Genomic DNA, 20158 nt, shown 5'->3' with positions numbered 1-20158 from the left:
GTGCTAGCTTGAATGCTAAATGTTAAATGTATTAATTTTTTGTGTTATTAACTGAAACCGAATATAAACCGAATTAATGACTTAGAGGTGAGGTTCATTTACGAAAATAATATTAAATTTGTTTCTGTTTGATTGGAGGGAAGTCGTCGGCGGTGACGTCAGGTGAGGGAAGGCGTTGCTCGTCGCTCTCGCTAGGAACGGACTAGAGGAACGGAAAATGGCGGACCTCGAAGACGTTACCCTGGACGGGAGACCGCTCCAGTCCCTTCGTGTAGCGGATCTCAAAGCCGCTCTAGAGGAGAGGGGACTATCGAAAAGTGGACAGAAGAACACGCTGATCAAAAGGCTCAAAGGGGTGAGTTACATGGCGAAATGCGACGCCACTATCGCTGCGAGCTAACGTTAACGGCTGAGGGGCTGATGCTCACTCGAGGGCCGACGACTGAGTATCGTTACTGCCGAGCGGCGTAGTAGCCAGAGTTATCGAGTTTAACGAGCCCCGGTCCGCCCAGACGTGGTTATTTGCACCGCGTTGTCTCTAAGCGGGGACGGCGCCCTGTGTTCGCCCTCCAGCCCCCACCGGAACAGGAGTTGAGTTAACTTAATAGCTAAGCTCAAACTGTGTACCGGGGCTGATGTTGTCCTGTTAGCTAGTTAGCTCCCTCGGTAAATGCTCAGAGTTGAGTGGTGGCCTTAGCGACTTAGCCGCCGTGTATGTGTGTGTGTGTGCGCGTACATGCTCACTCACACACACATACACACGCATACACTTACACACACATGCGTGTGTAAGTGTGTGTGTGTGTGTGTAAGGCGGTAGACGGTTGTGCAAACTGACGAATTTTCCCCGGCAGCTTTTCGTTGCACAAGTTAATTTAGCAACTCAAACTTTCATAATGTAGCTAGCGCTAGCATAAAAGTGCCAATTGGATTTAGCTCGCTGAACGCATTGCGCTATTCGGCGGAGTTATTTTCCTCTGACTTTGTTTTAAAAATTTGGGGCCTTTTAGCCGTGGCTACGGCGGACCACATACGACCTTATTTATCTAAAATTGCAGAGGAATTGTTCCCTCTCTCGGCCGCCCGAAAGATCGGACGACCTCCCCCGTGTCAACCAAGTAACTTAGTCCGGTAGCCATTTGTCCGCAGAATTGCGCCAAGAAAGCAGCAAGTGGTGTTTACATTCGCTCTTTGTGTGTGTGTGCCGGGGTAGTTTGACATGGTAAAAAAAGTGTTGCGTAAAGTGGATTGATGTAAAGAGTCCGCACGTTTCACATGATAACTGATTGTTTTTTTATGGCTTTAAACGATAAGCAGTGATTTATGGGAATCGCGTTAGATCGCATGAGAAGCATTGTGGTTGTAATCGTTTTGCCTACAGATGCACTAGTGTTTCCTAAATGTAGTGTGATATGAATCACTGACTTCGATTGTGTTGGTATAGGGCTCGATGCAGTCCTATTGGGTAAGCAGACCCGTAAACCAACCGTAACTGACAGCCACAAGGCGTTAGTTTCTCCGTTCCGGTGTCCCCTTTCCCTGGTGCTGGGGTAGCAGTCTGCAGCTACTTCCAGGAAAACTCATAAACACTGTCTGTGGATAAAATGAAAAAATGCCACATTAAACAGAGTCTTTCTTTTACAAATTTACAGTTCTTAAAGTCGTAAAAGAGTTTATTGTAACTTGCTTTTTTATTATAAACATCAAGTAATGAAGAGAACTTAAAAAAGCTGTTTGAAAAAGCAGGTCCTGTGGCTTCTCCTTGTATTAGAATAGAATATGCCTTCATTCCCCCCAGTTGGGGTAATTGTAAAATATTGGTATTGGTAAACTACGAAAATGTTTTTTTTTTTATTAGCAGTATTTAGCAAAGGAGCAAGAAAGTCAAAATCACCAGATGGGACTTTAACAGTATTGTAAATCAGCCATGGCTGTGATAACTGCTGTCGACGAATCTTTAGCAGACGTTGATCCCACATGACAAGGTTGACACAGAAGAATGCTTCCATTTTAATCAGCTGAAACTCCGCAGGTGCTTCTGCCGCTTCTCTCTGCGGACCTCTATGTGCCTTTTTTCCCCCCTTCAACAGAGATCTGCAGAGAGCCTTCCAGGCAGAAACATGTCAGAAACTACATGGACTATTAGTTTGTGCTAAGATGGAGATGCAGCAATGACGATGAAGCACTCGTATATAATCGCGTGTGTGTGTGTGTGTGTGCGTGTGCGTGTGCGTGCGTGTGTGTGTGCGCGTGTGCGCGCACAAGCATCTGCACTCCTAAAATTTGGCACATCTCAAGGCCTGTCATGTCATAAATGCAGCATCTATCTCAGCTGTGCACATGCTTATGTCTCACACACACACCCAACCTGCCCAAATAAGTTGCGAATCGAGCTTAAAACATAGACACACATTGGCCGGTCGCTCCAAGAGATTATTTACCTCTGCCAATGGATGATTAACTTTGTGAATAATGTTCATGTTAGAGATTGTACGGTCAATCCATTCCAAAAATGGTTCAAAAATAGTGTGACGAGAATGTAAACCTTGAAATGTTTTGTCTTGTAGGTATGATTTCACAGAATTTTATTTTTAGAAAAAAAAAACAGCTACAAACTCTCACTATATCAATTACATTGTGAAGAAGCTGTTCAGCATTTTGGATGGTCACATTTTTCTTCATTGCAGATTAAAATGAACCCGTCGAGTCGATATTTATCCCTTGAATTTGAAGTTAAAATGAAATGAACATGGCTCGACTAGACGGATCTTATTTTTGCTAGATTAAATGCAAGTGCACTGATTATCCCATTTCCCTGCACAAGATTTAACTGGTGCAGCAGTTAACTCCCTCCTGTCCGTGTGATGAGCTGCATCCATGGGAACCATTGAAATCGACTCTCTGATCGCCTTCCTTGTTGCTGGCAGTTTGAATGTAAAACAAAGGACCCGAATGAAGCAGTGTGTTGTCTTGCTAAACAAGAGGCGCCAGCTGAATAACTTTCCAACACTATTTTCAGCACCTGTCTGTTGGACAGCAACCCGAAAAGTTGACTTTGATATCCTGTCGTCAAAGATCGGTTTCGTATAAATATAAACTCAAAATTAATTCAGCAGTTGGTATCATATTGGGGGGGGGGGGCTTATTTCTTCATGCTGTCATTTTATTTCACATGTTATTTACCGACCTGAAATCTGATGGAGTAATATTTACATTAGAGAGATTAAATCATTCAGGGAAAAGGGAGTCGAGGGGAGATTGCGAAAGAAACATTTTCCAGTTTGATTATAAGCAAGGAGTACCATTTAAATTTATTCGCTCTTCATGGCACATTGCCAGTCACTCCAAATATTCAAATGCGTTATTATAAAAGAGAAGTTTCCAATGCTGTATAAATGTAGCATCAGGTTTTATAACAGGGGTGTCAAACATACGGCCTGCAGGCCGGAACCGGCTCTCAAGGAGGTTCAATCAGGGCCGCAGGATAATTTGAAAGTGAACAAATGCATAAAAGACAAGGATTCAAGTTTTTTAATTAAATGCAATTCAATAGTTTTCCGCTAGGGGGCACATTATATTGGTCAGAGTAGAAGACTAGCCGCATCACTGAGACAAACCAATCAGCAGACGTTGTCAATGCGCCATCTGCTGCGTGTTACGACATTGTTTTTACCCTGTTCTCTACCTCCCCGCTACTCCCTCATTAGCCAAAATGTCGCTATCAAAACAGAAAAAAAGTAGATGGAGTGTAGAATTTTCAAAGAAAATGAATTACGTCCTATTTATTTACGGTGATGCACGGGAAACCTCTGTGCTTGGTGTGTTTGCAACAAGTTTCGGTATTTAAGGAACATAATATTTGGATCCATTACGAGACTCATGACAGCAAAAAAAATGACAGCTTGCAAGGACAACTGAGAAGAGATAAGATGAACGAATTGCTGGCGGGTCTGAGGAAACAGCGGTCCACTTTCACCGATAGCCGAGAAATAAGTGAAGCAGCGGTAAAAGCCAGCTAGCTAATTGCTAGTGAAAATGTGCAATTTAATGTTTGTCACCAGCTTCACTACAAAAGAGTATGGTGGAATTCTACTGCTCATGCAACTCCATACATTTTCAGTATGTATTGTATGTGTGTGCATGTTTCATGTATGAACTTTACACATTTACAGGACAGGTGAATTCTGAATTTTTTTTCTTCCTCACACATTTAATAGCACTCTTTAGTTTGTAAGGTGTAGGCCGGGATTCAATTTAGATTTTATATGCACATGTGTAAATGGTTTAAAAATCCCTTACTTTATAAGTGTCATTCAATCTTAAAGTGTTTCACTATATTTTTAATACCAATTACTTGTTAAAGTTTTGTGTCTTTGTACGATCAGTGGGATCAGTTGCAATGCGTACATGTGAATATATAGTAAATTACATGTTTGTCTAAGGAAATATGAGGTGTTTCATGAAATGTTTTAAGGATTGTTCATTAAATTCCAAGATTTTCCTAATGTCCTTCTCCTTTACACCAAAGCAGAGGAAAGACATGATATTTTGGTTATTTATTGCTGAGTATGCTATCATTTTAATGGTCCGGCCCACTTGACATCTACCTGGGCCGTATGTGGCCCGCGATGAGAAACAAGTTTGACACCCCTGCTTTATAACGAATCAAGGCATATAGTAACTTATTAAACAATGTATGAGGAGGAAACCCCGGGATTCCTGTTTCATATCAGAAGCAGAATCTGAAGCGTTGGACTTGCATTGTCATAAGAGAGTTCATATATATATCAACAACTTGTAACTACCCCAGTAGTAACTCTAATCGCCATACTTATCTCAATAACAGGCTCTCATGCTGGAGAATCTGCAGAGGACCTCCACTGCTCATGTGGGACTCCAGCCAAACTCTCAGGTAAGTGTACTTTTCATTAACTTTAATTACTATGACCCACTCACATGCGGTGATCCGTAAAATTTGAAATACTCAATTTGAATATGTTTTTTCTCCGCAAGTAATTTTACACAACTTGAAAACTGGCCTTGGGGTATTGCAGTCTTTTTTTCAATTGTCTCTCTGTATTCAGATTGGTGAGGAAATGAGCCAGAACAGCTTTATCAAGCAGTATCTGGCTAAACAGCAGGAGCTCCTGAGGCAGCGTCTGGAAAGAGAAGCCCGTGAAGCCTATGAAACCAATGGTATGTGTTGTTTAAATTACCTGACGCACTTGCGTATGATGTATGATGTGAATCTTTTTTGATATTTACCCCCCCCCCTTTTTTTTTTTTTTAATTTTAAACAGAGCAAGAGGATCACACAGAAGTAAATAACAGCACTTCATGTCCACCTCCAGCCCAGGTTCTGACCTTATTCTTCTCCATGTTTTTTTTTTTATTTTTCCAGGTCTTTTTTTTCCCGTTTGCCCATGCATTGCTAGAATAAACTCATTTGAAAGGGGGTTCCTTATAGGAGTGACAAAAGTTTGTATTTCACCTTTTGTGTTTTCAGGATGTCACACCAGTCTTGGCTGACCAGCATAAACCACCGGGCCCCTCAGATGGAGAAGGATTGTTCAGTGCGATGAATGAGGGAGAGGGTAACAGTAACCAGGAGTCTGACATGTCTGGTCCTCCTGCATCTGGCTCTTTGACTATGTGTGTTCCTGTCGGTGAGCATCGAGCAGAGAAAGGTGGCCCAGCTAGTGACTTTCCAGCTGACAGCGACGATGAGGATAGTGAGGATGGCGAAGAGGATGGGGACGATGATGACTGGGACAGCAACATTCGGAGGAGAGGCCTCAGGGAACCTGCCAGAGGGCCCACAACCAGGGAGAGGTCTGGAGCATCCTGTCCACCCCAGCAGCAACACATCCCCTCCCTTTTGTCTCCTCAACTCCGCCAACCGACACCCCCTCCTTCCCCGCCTCCAGAGTTGTCGTTCCCTTTACCTGACACCCCAAAACAGAGCCCCCCTAGTCCAGATGTAGCCCCAGCTAGGCGCTCACCCAGTACTTCTAGCTCCGGTTCCTCCAGTAGCGGCAGCCGCAGCAGCAGCCCGGAGCCACAGAGAAGTGGACACGCCGAGCGCAAACCCGGCCCGTTGACCCTTCTGGCCCGTAAGATGGAGTCAGAAGGGGCCTTTTCTGGAGCGGGTTGGCATGGTGGCGACAGGGAAGCCGATAGAAAGGATAGCAATTCACCTTCCGTTGCATCATTTCCCGGCAGAGGGCACACAGAGGGTCTAGTATCCGCAATCACTCACACGGCCAACACTGCCGGCCACCTGCCGTTCCCTATGCTTCTCAGCACCAACCAAGGTGTCGCCAGAACACATTCGATGCAAGTACCTGTGAGTGTGCTGAAGGCCACGGCAGCAGAAGACAGGGACTCCGAGATAGAGAGGGAGCGAGCCCTTGAGCTAGAAAGGCAAGAGAAGCAAAGAAAACTCGAACAGGAACAAGCGATGGAGGAAGAGCAGAAAAAGGCCGCCCTTGAGAGACAGGAACGAGAGAGGGCTTTGGAGCGGGAGAGATTCGAACGGCAGCAAGCCTTAGAACGAGAGGAACAAGAAAAGGCTTTGCAGCGGGAGAGAGAACTTGTTCTAGAAAGAGAGAGGCTAGAGAGGGAACAGGCTTTGGCTAAAGAGAGAGAACGAGAGCAAGCCTTGGCAAGAGAGAGGGCTCTAGAGCTGGAGAGGCAGAAGATGCTCGATAGACAAAGAGCCCTAGAGGAGGAACGTCTCCAGCGAGAGAGGCACGAGAGGGAAATGAGAGAGCGGGAAGAAATGGAAAGAGCACTGGAGCTCGAAAGACTCAAGGCTTTGGAGCGGGAGCGGGAGGAATTCGAAAGGGCTCTCGAGAAGGAGAGGATCGAGAGGGAAAGGGCTCTGGAGGCTGAGCGGAGGGAGAAGGAGAGGATCGAAAGAGAGAGAGCTCTGGAGCAGGAACGACTGGAAATAGAAAGGTACGAGAGGGAGAGAATAGAGAGAGAGCGGGCTTTGGAGCAGGAGAGAATCGAGAGAGAGCGGGCTCTGGAGCAAGAGAGGCTGGAGAGAGAGAGAGCTTTGGAGCTGGAGCGCATCGAGAAGGAAAAAGCCATAGAACGAGAGAGGATCGAGAGGGAGAAAGCCTTAGAGAGAGAAAGAGAACGAGCTCTGGAGCTGGAGAGGTTGGAGAAGGAGAGAGCCCTGGAGCAGGAAAGGTTGGAAAAGGAGAGAGCCTTAGAGCAGGAACGGTTGGAGAGGGAAAGGGCCCGAGAGCAGGAGAGACTGGAGAAGGAGAAGGAGAAGGCCCTGGAGCAGGAACGGCTGGAACGGGAAAGAGTCATGGAGCAGGAACGGTTGGCCAGGGAGAGAGCGCTGGAACAAGAGAGGATGGAGCGCGAGAGAAAGGAGAAGGAGCAGGCCCTGGAGCGAGAGAGGCTGGAGAGGGAGAAGGCCCAAGAGCTGGAGAGAAAGGAGAGGGAGAGACTTGAGAGGGAGAAGGCGCTCGAGCAGGAACGGATAGAGAGGGAAAAGGCCCTGGAGCGAGAGAAGGAGGAAAAGATGAAGGCGGCAAAAGAGGCAGCTCTGGAACAGGAGAGGGCGGAAAAGGAGAGGAACGAAAGACTGGAGAGGGAGAGGGCTCTCGAACAAGAGAGATTAGAGAAGGAGAGAGCCGTGCAGAAGGAGAAAGAGGAGCAGGAGAGGGGCCTGGAGCGGGAGCAAGAAAGATCTAGAATGGCCGAAAGGGAAAGTCACCTCCCTCCATCCAAACGTGGACGTGAGATCGGTCTTATCCTGCCCACTCCTCCCCCCCTCTCCACAGGACCAGGTAGAAAGTCGTCGACACAGGCAGGAGAGCAGGAAGATGCCCAGGCTTCGGCGCCCCAGGCCGAGGCCCAGGCGCCAGAGTCAAGTACCCCCCCGTCGCCAAAACCCTTGTCATCACCGCAGTCGTCATTGAAGAAGTTCTGGCTCTTGAGGGACTCCCCAACTCAGCCCCAGCCTTCCTCTACTTCCATGGTCATCAAGCGGCCCCGTACGTTCACTGATAGCCCCCAGCCCCTGACCTTACCTGTCTCCTCTCCTACTAGTGTTGGGGGAACTCAGCAAGAAGTACAAAAGTCCTCCTCTGAACAGGAAACTCGTACACGAAAGGAAGACGAGGCCAAGCCGCTCGGATTTGCAGGAATTCGGTCCGAGGAAGACTCTGCTGGGAGAACCGCACAGGACCACGCTTCTCCGAAAGAGGCCGCAGCGGAGAGAGACCAAGAACAGGTGCCCATGGAAGGTGTGGATGAAGACAAGGGACTTTCAAGCCCAGCGGATGTTACAAAGAGGAGAGGAAGAGAGGCACGGAAGGAAGAGAAACAACCGAGACAGAGGTCATCTTCTAATGACTCCTCCTCTTCCGATATGGACTCCGGATCCTCGTCTTCCGGGTCCTCGGACTCGTCCACATCTTCTCCGGAGAAAACCTCTCCGCCTTCTAGAGGTAGAAGGGTAGGTACTCAAAACATTTCCCATAAAGTAGTCAACTACAATGCGTTCTACTCAGCAAAGCAGCAAACGGAGTCATAAATGTCTCATCGCCTCTTCAGATTTATCCCCTGCAGATTGGAACATCATTAAACTTCCCTGTTAAATATGAAGGCGGTCTGTGGTCGGGGTTGAATTGTAAAAAACTGAGCCAATAGAAATGCAGAGACAATAGGGCAAATTTAATTTGCCCATGCGGAAGCATCAAACTTCTCTCCATTGTCAAAATGTTTTCATTGAAAGGTAAATTAATTAAGTATTAGAAATGGTACATCGAAATAAGACCCCTACCTTTTGAGCTCTATAAAACACTATTGAGTGGGAGGTGGGAGATGCATTATCAGTGGCGATGCCCCAAAGACCAGTCTGGTTATTTTTTTTATTTTAAAATCTCAGTTTAAAAATGATCAAAACAGATGCGTATTAAAGGCCCCGTTTGCCGCTCAAATGCCGGAGTCAACCAACCACCGCCATCTCCTTTACCGCAGTGTGACCGAGGTCTTTACCTGCCCGCTCTCTTTCCTTCAGGAAAGGACACCCGAAAGAGGCTCCTCACCGCAGCGCAGGCAGGCTGCCGAGGGCCAAGCTGAAGGTGTGCAGGAATCACCCAACGCCTCTACTTACAATCGAAAGACCTCCCTGGAGAAGAGCAATACAGCTGCCGATGGAGCCGGTCACCTCAAGGTCAGTGGCTTTTGCTTTGCTTCCAGCAAAGTCATTCACCTGTTTACACATCTTAGCTGAAATGGTAAACGTATTGATGTTTGAGGTTTTTTTTTTTTTTACGTCAATTGCTATGGCTATTTCTTACATCGTCTTTTCATATTTTCCTCCCTCCCGCTAATATATTAATATCCTGCAATGCCTTGGACATGTGGTATCGTTATTTCATTATCTTTGCTGCCATTTTAAATCCCCCAGAAACAGTTTACGGATGCACCGACCGGAGAGGGGACCCCAAGGAAGAGAAAAGACAGTGAGAAAGTGGAGGAACAGGACAAACAAAGGTCTGTTTCCATGACTTCTTCTGAATCCAATCTTAAACGTCGTCTCGTGTATATTCGCCGACATCTGCTGTCCAGTCGTCAGGGTTGGTGTCAGCATGAAGTTGAACAAAAGATAAATGCCAGCATTACTTCCGTAATGAAATTATCTTGTAGTTTTATCACTGTGATGAAGATGCACAATGCAAAAGCCCCAAATACCTTTTGCCTACGTCGTACTTTATTTTGTGCTTGAATGTGGATTGGATCCATTAATCGAACCAACTAACAAAGGTTTCACACTACTGATACCTCAAATACTTTGCAGACAGAATTTTAAGTTTCTGTGCTGCTTTCTAGATACATGAATCTAATAACTTGAACGGACAGAAGATGCAACCTGCTGAGCAAAACCCGGATGTTAAGTGCCATCATGATGGAACTTTGTATTATCTGATATTTTTTAGACATCCATCCATCCCATCCCACATCCAAGGGATATCGTATTTTCCGTGTCATGCTACAGTGGATATATTGCAATATTCAAGAATTACTTACGTGTACAATAATGAAAATGAGATGAGATTTTTTTTTTAAATTTATTTATTTTTTTAGTTAATTTCCTGAAATGTCTGCTTCATCCATATTATCAGTGTTCTTTTTGTTTTTTTTTTTCCAAAGCAAACTTTGATAGTTTGTTTTGAATTTGATGATTGGCAGTATGAGCTGTGTTTTGTGTGCACGTGTTTGCATTGCTGAAGTGACATGTCAGCGGTTGTGGCACCATCACCATACTGCCAATTTTATTTGTAATGCAATAAGTGCAATGACATATTGTGCTACAATTATAAACCTCCTCCGCCTGCATCTACCACGGTTTCCTTGCAGGCGCTGCTTGAAAGAATTGCTTTAATTAGATCAGTCGTTTTTTTTTTCTGTCGTGTGTCCTGTCTTCTTCCTCAACAGACCGTGTTCGCTTCCAGCATATCAAACCAACAGGTCTAGATTAATCCCTTGTCTTAGGTGGTATAAAAATGTCCACCATGTCATAGATTAAATATTTTCAAAATATGCCGTTTATTTTACTTTGTGAACCTTGTGCTCCATCATTTTCAGTTTGACCTTGATTGTTTAGATCCAAACTGATTGGTAAAGTATGCGGACTCCTTGGGGTTATGGTTGACAGCTGCACCAAGAAGATCATTTTACTCTTGCAGGATAGTTTGATATTTTAATTTTTTTTTCTTTTGCCAGCATATTGACTGTGCTTAGTAAAAAGCTGTTTGAAAAGTACACACTCGTGAGTTTACATAAGAGAAATCCAGTCAACATACAAATAGTAGTTTGCATTCTATATTAGAACTTGGGTATCGGGAGGCACGGTGGTGCCGTGGTTAACGCTTCTGCCTCAGGGCAAGAAAGTCGTGTGAAAGGCGTATGAATGAGCGACTGACTGGTTGTTTTTTTCATTATGTGGCCCTATGATGGACCGGCAACAAGTCCAGGGTGCACTCAGCCTCCCGCCCAGCGACAGCGGGGATAGGCTCCTGCACAAACTTGGAAACCATTCCCGAATAACCCTATAAAACTGGGACTTCATGTATCATTACAATATGCACTTAATGAAGTAAACCCTGACTAAATGTTAGCAGCTACTGATCGTCCTTTGCGTGCTTGAAGGTGTCAGTATTTTCAGCAAATCATGACCTGTTTGCCCGCCTCCTCCTGCACACAATGACTTATTTCCTCTGGTGGAAATGAATGAAATCAGTGGCGCTGTTAATAGTCACATGCAGGACCTTCATCCACGTGTTCTGGCTGCAGCACTTCAGCATCCTGCCTTCCACATTTACATACTCCCACATCACCTGAAATAGAACATCATGCTGCACAGTCTCAATAAAATTACTCCAAAGTATCTGTCCACAATAACATACACATGCTGACTGTCTTGGATTGACCTTATTGGTTTTGCCAAATTCTACTGGGGCTCTGATTGAAACGTCATAATGGAAGCACGGTCTCTTAAACCGTAATGACCTTACTCTCAGTAATCTATTTAGTTGAATAATGCTCGACAAATGTTGCTGGCTGGTAATAAAACGGTTACAAAGCCAAAACAAAACCCCTTTGCAGGGTAATGATTTTAATTTTGAGATGTTTTTGGCAGTCTCCTGTCACCAGGCGGGCATTAGAACGTAAACGCGCTGTGGCCGGATCGCCGTCGGCAGAGATGTTAAAACAAAGCTATAATGAAGACCGGATCCTTGATAAGGGTTGGGCGTTGTGCAAAAAAAGGATCCCGATATTCGTGTCTGTGGAAGTTCTCTGCCATCCAGGTCGAGGTCAGTGAAATCTTTTCGTGGCGACAACTTGAATGTCTCCCCTTGAAGAGGGTTCACCTCTCATCCTCATCCACCTCGGTTGAAGAAGTGGAACTTCTTCAAGGGAAGTCATTCCAGTCCAATTGCCACGAAGATTTCGACAAGAAGTATATTCAGAAGGCAGTTTTTTTTATATATATACTTACATCATATCTACTGAGTAATGTTAAGTTACGTGTCATGTAGATACAACATGAATCAAGGATAAGTAACTGCTCTTATTTGATTAATTTTAATGCTAACCGTAGCAACACAGAGACTATTTAAACGCACTTTTAATACTTTCCTGTGCAAAAGTGTAAGGTAACCCACGGCACCTGGACATGTCACCTCTCAGGGGTACACAACCGACCAAATTCGGATGGAAAGCATGAAAAATCCGAGCTGTCAGTGGCCGGATGCATTCCCCAGCTCCATCTTTTAAGTCTCTCCGCTTTCCCATCCCGCTGTAACTTCCCCATGACATCATTCTGCCGGCGCGCCGGGCCGCGGCGGCGCCTGGGCTGCGGGTGCAGGGCAGCCATGATAAAGCCTCAGTTTCCCGTCAGGCGCCCGCTGAGGCTGCCTCCGAGCCGGTATGGCTGCGAAGACGCGGGTCCTTTTTTATACATGATCGGCTATTTTTTTTTTTTTTTTTTTTTTTCCTCCTCGGCAATATGGCCGTGCTCGATCGGTGGTTCTAGAGGCTTTTGTCGGTCGCAGTCCCCCCTCCTTCCCCTTCCCGCTGGCAGCGGCCGCAGATATGAGCGCTTTCGGAGAAGAGTAGCGTGTGTGCGGAAGGTATGCGGTGGAGGAGGAGGGGGGGGAGGGACCGCTGCGGCGCGGCTGATGGAGCCGCGCTCCCGGCGCCTCGGCTCGGCTCGGCCCCGGCTCGACCCGGGGCCGGCAAACCAGCCGCCGCGCCTCGCCGCGTTCAGCCCCTCCGGTTTAACCGTCGGCCGCCGCGACGGGGCGCACCTCGGTTTGTTGTGTAACATTAGCCGCCGTGGAGGAGGGGAAGGGGGCGCAAGGGGGAGGGAGGGGGGGACGCGTTCTCCCCGCACAGCCCGCACTGTCGCACGGCCGAGGCGAGAGCCGCCGTCCGCTCTCCACCTGCACGGCGGCTTCTCAACGCTGCACTATGATGGTTACAACCTTGGATGCTTATGGTTTCCTTTTATTTGATGCAGTTCTTTAAAGGGTTGCGCCGTTGTTCATTTTTTGAACCTGTGCATTCCACAACGGGGAAAAAAAAATCTCAGTATCAGAAAAGTTTGTTTCCTGAAAGTTGAAACATCAGTTTGTGATGAATGTCATGTGTCCTCTCCAGTCACTCCTGACTTCTTAACCATCCCCCCCCCCCCCCACTGGTACGAATCTTGTCTGTGTGCAGGCAGGTGACGGAGTCTGCCATGGCAGAGCCCGAGAAGCTTCTGGAGACCAGCGAGGAGGTAAGGCAGCCGGAGAACCCTCGTATCTTCTCTGTCCTCAGAGCTGTCGGCAGCGGAGGACTTAAGATGGATGAGCCCTTTTAGATCATATTTGTTAATCCCTTCAAATTAGCTGGATATGTTATACTTTTAGGCCACTCGAGTGTATTGATTGTAGTCTTTGTCGGAATTCTTTGCATAATCAGATTACTCGATGAGCCCTTTTATCAAGCGATAGAATGTTTATAATACCTTTATGTTGGCACTGTCATAGGCAGAAACCGCAAGGGAATTGTGTCACTGGCTGTTTTTAAATCCCAAATGATTGCTTTGTTGTAAAGGTGCTCATGCTTCTTCCATTGCCCCAATTGGTACCTGCATACTACCTCTACCACTACTGCTGCACCTGTTCCACTGCCCCCCGAGAGTCCCGAGTTGACCACAGAACAGCTCAGAGACTGCACTGCAAAGGGACAACCCCCTGGCATCAGATGCTGTCAGTCCTTCATGGATGTGGCTGGGGATTAAAAAAAATAAAAAAAAAGAATATGAATGGGACCGCAAGTTTTGAACATGCTGCTGGGTCAGCGGCGGTGCTCGTCTGAGATCAAGCGAGCAAAGAGATACGTTGTGCTGCGATTCAAAGACTGCTCTGAAACCCTCTCTGCATCTGATTTCATATGGCAGCACACGATAACGCGCAGCTATCCCTGGACTTTATGGACATGCCTTGAACCTGAACTTCAACATGCATTACAGAGGAAGTTTTGCTAATCTACAGCTTGGGGCTGAGATTTCAACAGCGAATGCCCTTGTTGGATTTAAGAGTTTTGGCATAGTCGAGCCGGTCTTTTGTCTCGATTGCAACGGACAGTATCGGCCTGTTCAGTGCAAGGACTCGCCCATTGAGGTCCCATTCTTCAAAATCCATCTCCAGACCATTGAAACTTTGTGACTCTCAATGTAAACATCCTGACCACGCGGCGCTCGTGTGCACAGTGACTGTCGACGACATTCGTCATCTGGTCTTCAGCTGATTGGATGCATCGCTGCTGTGTTGAACGACATCCGGCACAGCAAGGACTGTTGTCAGCCGCGATTCCCGAGGACTGCCGGCCTAAAGCCGTTCCAAGCCCCTGCCCCAAAGAACTATTGAACCCATGCCTGCCAACCAACCAGCTTTCAGATTTCCACCCAAACATCTCAGCCACCTTTGATTGGACCCTTGTTGCCTAGATACAGTACATGCAGTCGTGATTGGGCCATATCCAAACCAGTAAGGATCAGGTGGCAGTGGTACCAGGGAATAAGTAGACGTTTATTCACTGTTATATTTCTGAATTGTTTTGATAATGCTCAGTTTCCCTGTAGATTTTACTTTGAGAAGCAGGATTCTCTTAATTTTAATGTTGTGCACTGCAGTCCCTTAAAAATTATTTGTATCATAAACATGTTTTCCTGTTTTACAATCTCAGCAGACTTTCACATCTGGGAAACTTAACTTGGCAGATGATCATGTCGCGAGCGATTTCAAAACGTCTGCTCTAGAATTTAGACTGCAGTGTTTTTACCGAGTCCTTGCGTGTGGCGGAGTAGACTGCCACGTCAGCACAGGTTCTTTAGGACAACGTAATGATTTTATTTGCTTATAAAGTCGAGATGCGTCTCAGCTCGGTGCCATCGGTAGACTTCAATATCAGACAGATCTGGCACCGCAGATTCTATCGTGCACTCTCAGCCTCCAGTCCTCCCCCATTGCTGTTAGTTGTTCCACCCTCCCTGCAGCCTGTGCTTGACAATTTGTGTGCACTCGTGTTACCTGCTTCTCACCTCCGTCTTGTATCTTGGGTTGTTTTTATCTTCTGTTTCAGACCCCTAAGGCGTTCTCTGCTCGTAAGATTTCTCTCAGCAGTGAGTACACCTTCATCAGTGTTGGTCCCCGTGCCTTTTCCATTTTATCATTAGTAGTTTGTTAGTTATTGACAGTCTGTCTTCTTCTTGAGTTTTTGATATTATCTTCGAGCTAGAGTCTCTAAAACATATGGCCAAAAGACCGTTCTGTCCTCACAGTGTATGTGCCATGTGCCTGAGACTCAGCCAGGAGTCATTTCGTTGTCGTCTCACCAGGCAGCAAATCATCCCCAGGTGCCGGCAGTGCCGAGAGCGAGCAGGAGTCCGGGGCCGCGGCCGGTCGTAAGAGGAGGTGGGGCTCCAGCACCGCCGTCACTGCTAAGAAACCTTCAATCAGCATCACCACAGATTCACTCAAGGTATTTGCTGCTCTGTGACTCTCTCTCTCTCACACACACACACACACTGCCATTTCCTTCTGCTCTGAATGGATCACACTCATGGCATCCATTATGTGCTTCTTGCCCTCAGTCTCTCATCCCAGACATTCGGCCCTGCACGGGCCAGGAGGCGGTGGTGGACCTGCACCCAGAGGAGGCCATCCTCTCAGGCGCTGAGGATGAAGATCGCGAGCGCTCGGATCAGGACCTGCAGATCCGCCGCACTGTCACGCAGGTAGGTCCACAGCCAGTGCTCGTTGCAGATTGGAGAACTTCTAGATGATCTCACCGCGGGAACCGGTTTGTGATGCTGTGGATCTGCCTTAAAAGGTAGTGCACTCAGAGAGCCAAGAGAATGGACAGAAGGAGGCCAAGAGCAGCCGATGTGAGGAACTGGAGGAGGAGGAGGACTCACAGGGCGATAGAGAGAGGACGAGGGCTCATGAAGAGAAGGAGATGGATACCTCATTTCCTGTAGCCATGGAAACCCAATCACCATCACAACGCAGCCATGATGTCGACATGAACACTGGTACCTCCGGAGATAATCATTTTCTATCCTTTCTAGGGAAACAGTTAGGAAACAAGTGTGAAAAAATTAAGGCGCGGGTGTCTACACAGTTGGTCACGGAGATTCTCTGCTTCCTCCTCGTCCCCAGTGACCCCTAGCGAAACCCTCATCCGTCGCTCCATCAGCCAGCAGAAAACGGGTGTTTCCATCACCATCGACGACCCGGTCCGCACGGCCAGGCAGCCATCACCGCCCCGCGGCAAGGTCTCCAACATCGTTCATGTCTGTAACCTGGTGAGAAAACACACTCCTGCTCTGCTAAACAGATTTTGCCATGTGATTAGAGTACATCTATACCAGGCCTGGTCAACCCGTGGCTCCCAAGCCGCATGCAGCTCTTAAGTTCATATTAAATTTTGTGTTTGTGTGTTTTTTACTTGTGCAATCACGTGCCGCTCCAGCCTTCTCAGCGCACAGCAATAAAAAAAAATAAAAAAAACACATACAAACACAAAAATGGTCATGAACGTAACAGCCGCATGTGGCTTGGGAGCCACAGGTTGGCCAGGCCTGATATAAGCTCTGAACCAGCACAGATAGAAACGGTAACCTGGCAACTGTTGATGTTGTGGAGATACTACGTGCGCTACATCTAATAATATACCGTGTCTCCTGAGGATAGTTTGTCTCTTACTATCAATGAACTGATCCAGACTCCTGTTGAATCTTCATTTTGAGCTTTTGATACAGTTAGTCCCTTTTCACGGAAGCTAACGGGCTCCACCAAAGGAACAAACCGACCCACTTTGCCGTTTCATCGCCAACAAATCCACTGGAATGAGATCAGCCGGAATCCAAACTGAATCCCATTGTATTTTTTTATCGTCTAATTTTTCCAATTTTTACACAATTTTACACAATTTTTACACGAAAGGAGACAATCGTCCTCTGATCACCCCGTGTTCATGCAACTCTGAGTTGCTCAAACTAAGAGGGTGCTGATGGGGTAACAAATGACACAATACAGCGATGGTACGGAAGTCTTAAGTTACCTTTTTCTTGCTTACAAGCAGACATCATGTCATATCTTCTCGAGTCTGGAAATCCCAAAAATGCAGATTTCAGATTGAAATGGTCTTTGAAGACCCGGGCGTTAAGCAGCGTTTTATATTTTATGCAGGTCTTTTTATATTATCCTGTATCTTTTTATTTGTTGTTGTCTGTCCTATTTAATGTCTTGTGTTTTTATTTATTCATTGATTGATTGATTGTCTGATTTAATGTTCTTTTTGTCCTCTTACCCTGTGTTACTGAGGCATTCGAATCTCCCCAATGGGGATCAATAAAATATTATCTCATCTTACTGTTGATTTATTGGCCAGTAACTATGATCGCTGCTGTGTCGTTAAGGTGAGACCGTTCACTCTGGGGCAGCTGAAGGAACTGCTCGGCAGAACCGGCACCCTGGTGGAGGACGGCTTCTGGATCGACAAAATCAAGTCTCACTGCTACGTCACTGTGAGTCATTATGTTTTTTTTGTTGTTGTTTTTTTTTTTTCCCTCATTTTGTAACTGATTTTTAGCAAGACGAGACTCGAGACCGATGTCTTCCTTTCTCTCCGTGTCTAGTACTCCAGTTCAGAGGAGGCAGTGGCCACGCGGGCAGCTCTTCACGGAGTGAAATGGCCCCAGAGCAACCCAAAAGTCCTCAGCGTGGACTTCTGCCAGCAGGAGGAGGTGATACCGAAATGTTTTCAGTGTGTTTCTAACACTCAGCCTTCCGTAGCCTGACCGCGTCTCCGCTTCGCAGCTGGACTTCCACAAAGGCCTGGGTGCAGCCGACAGGCCGCCGGCAGAGGAGCAGTGGGCCGGCCCCGGGCCGGGCCGCGGACGAGCGTCCGGCCTGCCCCCCCTCCTTCCCGAGCGGGATCAGTGGGCCGAGCGCGAGCGTGAAATGGAGCGGCGGGAGAAGGCGCGGGCCGAGCGGGAGTGGGACCGCGACAAGGTCAAGGAGTTCGGGAAACCCGGAGAAGAGCGGGAGGGAGGACCCCGCCGGTCCCGCTCCAGAGAGAGGCGCCGGAAGGAGAGGGGGAAGAGCAAAGAGAAGAAGACCGAAAAGAAAGGTATGAAATGAGATGAGACCCAATTGACCCTTTGGTGAAGGACGCCGGCCGTAATATCGTGTCTCTCAGCAGAGAAAACCGAGGAGCCTCCCGCGAAACTTCTCGACGACCTGTTCCGAAAAACTAAAGCGGCTCCGTGCATCTACTGGCTCCCCCTCACAGAGGAACAGGTGCGGCACGCATTCCCCGCCGCCGCCGCCCGCCGAGGGACGGCCGCGAGAGCCAAAGTCCGCTCACCCTCTGTGCCTTTCCTTGGTTTCAGTTTGTCCAGCGGGAGGCAGCCAGAGCCGAGCGGATGAAGGAGCGCGAGAAACGGATGAAAGAGCTGGAGGAGGAGGAGAAAAAAAGGGAAGAGGAACGCAAGGAGAGGATGAAAGGTGGCGGCGGCGGCGGTGGTGCAACAGGTGAACGAAACGAGGGCGAGAAGGAGAAGGACAGAGAAAGAGACCGCGACAGAGAGAGGGACAGGGAACGGGGTCGAGACAGGGACAGGGAGAAGGAGAGGGAAAGGGAGAGGGAGAGGGAGAATGACAAACGCAGGGATGGCTACCGCAGGCCGGGGGCGGGCGGGACGGGCGGGAGCAGACGCTCGCGCAGCCGCAGCGACCCCCGAGACAGGCGGCGCTAACCGCCCGTCCCCTGACGGAACTGTCCAAGAGACCGCCCTCTTCCATTTGCCTTTCACTACATGTACTTTGTTACAACTAAGAACCAACAGAGGACCAACTGATGTCGTCACCATCTCAAAATTGTCACCTCAAAGCACATCCACGCCTACACGCCACCCCGCTCGCAGGGACCATGATTCTTTGCAGTGTTGTTTCCCCCAGAGTGCTGTACGTCTCGCTCCTGTCAAGGTTTGATATATTGTCTATATACATTTGCATCACTTCTTTCTTTAATTTTCCTTCTTTTTTTTTTTTTTTTTTCTTTTTTTCTTTTGTCTTGACGGTATAGCGGTATGGCACGCTGGGTTATTTGAATAATTTCTCCCAATGTCCCCCAGTCCCTGAAGTGTAGGTGCCAGTTATGATTTTGAATCCGCTCTCGGTGTTTTCGACGAACCCCGCGATCTCTCGACGAGGAAATCCTTTTGTTGCTGCATGTAGTCCAAGGCTCTCCCTGCCAGTCCTGCCAAAAAGAGCAAACTCGTCCCTCCCGCAGAGGCTCGCTGAAATCCAATAATGGGAAAAGGTGCGTTTGGCATTTTGTACAGACTTAAGATCCCTCGAAAATCAAAGTTTTAAAAAAAAAAAAGAAAAAAAAAAAAAGAGGCAGCTGTGGATTAACTACTAAGGCAATGCAGTGTTCCTCTCTCCTGCTGTTTAGTTAACAGATGATTCTCGATCGGAGAGAATCTATTTTTCAAACCTGACGCGCAGGTTCTGATTAAACCCCTCTCATTGATTATCTCCTCCCTCGCTCCTCTTCCTCCGTGTCCTCCATCGCTCTTACCTGTAGTGTCACTACGGGCCAGAGAGGGGAGGTTGTATAATGAGTTCTCTCACCGATGGTTTTAATATTGTTTTTTATTGTTATTTTACCATTTTAGTACAAATGTTTGTTTGTTTGTTTGTTTGTTTTTTTTTTTTAATTTTTAATTTTCTTCTTTGAGTACGCCTATCAGTGGTGAATGTACAAATAATAAAAATTGAAGTTTGAAAATTGTCGTAACGTTTTCTTTTCTCGGGGCCGCGAGCTGGCTTCCCCCCCCCCTTCCTTTTCTAGAAGCCGTACGGTTCCTCTAGCAGCCGGAGCTCCTCGGGTGGAGTTCACTTCAACTCCACAAGGTGTCAGTCACAGCTCGGCCGCGGAGCGCCGGCTTTCAGCCTCGGATGCACGGATAAAGTAATCCGTGAGTAATTATACACAGATCTGCCAGTCGACCCCGTGATCTGTTCAGAAAAGCGTGTCACGATGATGACCAATGACATGTCGCTGC

General features: G+C 47.3%; 1 protein-coding gene across 4 annotated transcripts; it reads left to right on the top strand.

Annotated features, from left to right (window-relative positions):
- The first annotated feature begins 143 nt into the window (after nt 1-143).
- On the top strand, nt 144-19881 carry acin1a (apoptotic chromatin condensation inducer 1a). 4 transcript variants are annotated; one of them, XM_086172768.1, is made up of 18 exons: nt 144-355; nt 4847-4912; nt 5085-5196; nt 5301-5356; nt 5507-8479; nt 9044-9199; nt 9437-9522; nt 13255-13312; nt 15163-15202; nt 15437-15561; nt 15674-15821; nt 15917-16114; nt 16242-16387; nt 17504-17611; nt 17723-17830; nt 17904-18216; nt 18289-18386; nt 18479-19881. In XM_086172768.1, exons 1-18 carry the CDS (start codon nt 218-220, stop codon nt 18842-18844), a joined length of 5295 nt encoding a protein of 1764 aa, XP_086028894.1. In that variant the 5' UTR covers nt 144-217; the 3' UTR covers nt 18845-19881. The 4 variants fall into 4 exon arrangements, with proteins under 4 accessions (XP_086028894.1, XP_086028893.1, XP_086028892.1 ...); XM_086172767.1 differs by having other exon boundaries at nt 18286-18386; XM_086172766.1 differs by having other exon boundaries at nt 15419-15561.
- Nucleotides 19882-20158: the final 277 nt, after the last annotated feature.

The sequence above is a fragment of the Fistularia commersonii genome, chromosome 25 (assembly GCF_037954325.1).
Source record: "Fistularia commersonii isolate RoL2024-O1a breed Wild chromosome 25, RoL_Fcom_v1.0, whole genome shotgun sequence".
NCBI lineage: Eukaryota > Metazoa > Chordata > Actinopteri > Syngnathiformes > Fistulariidae > Fistularia > Fistularia commersonii.
The sequence above is the reverse complement of the archived record's forward strand: the minus strand, read 5'-3'. Positions and strand labels throughout refer to the sequence as shown.

Excerpts from the sequence above, each read along its gene's own strand:
- acin1a (XM_086172765.1), top strand. The coding sequence starts at position 218 with ATGGCGGACCTCGAAGACGTTACCCTGGACGGGAGACCGCTCCAGTCC. Across the intron at positions 4,913-5,084 it reads GACTCCAGCCAAACTCTCAG|ATTGGTGAGGAAATGAGCCA; the intron begins GTAAGTGTACTT and ends CTCTGTATTCAG. Across the intron at positions 17,831-17,903 it reads ACTTCTGCCAGCAGGAGGAG|CTGGACTTCCACAAAGGCCT; the intron begins GTGATACCGAAA and ends TCCGCTTCGCAG.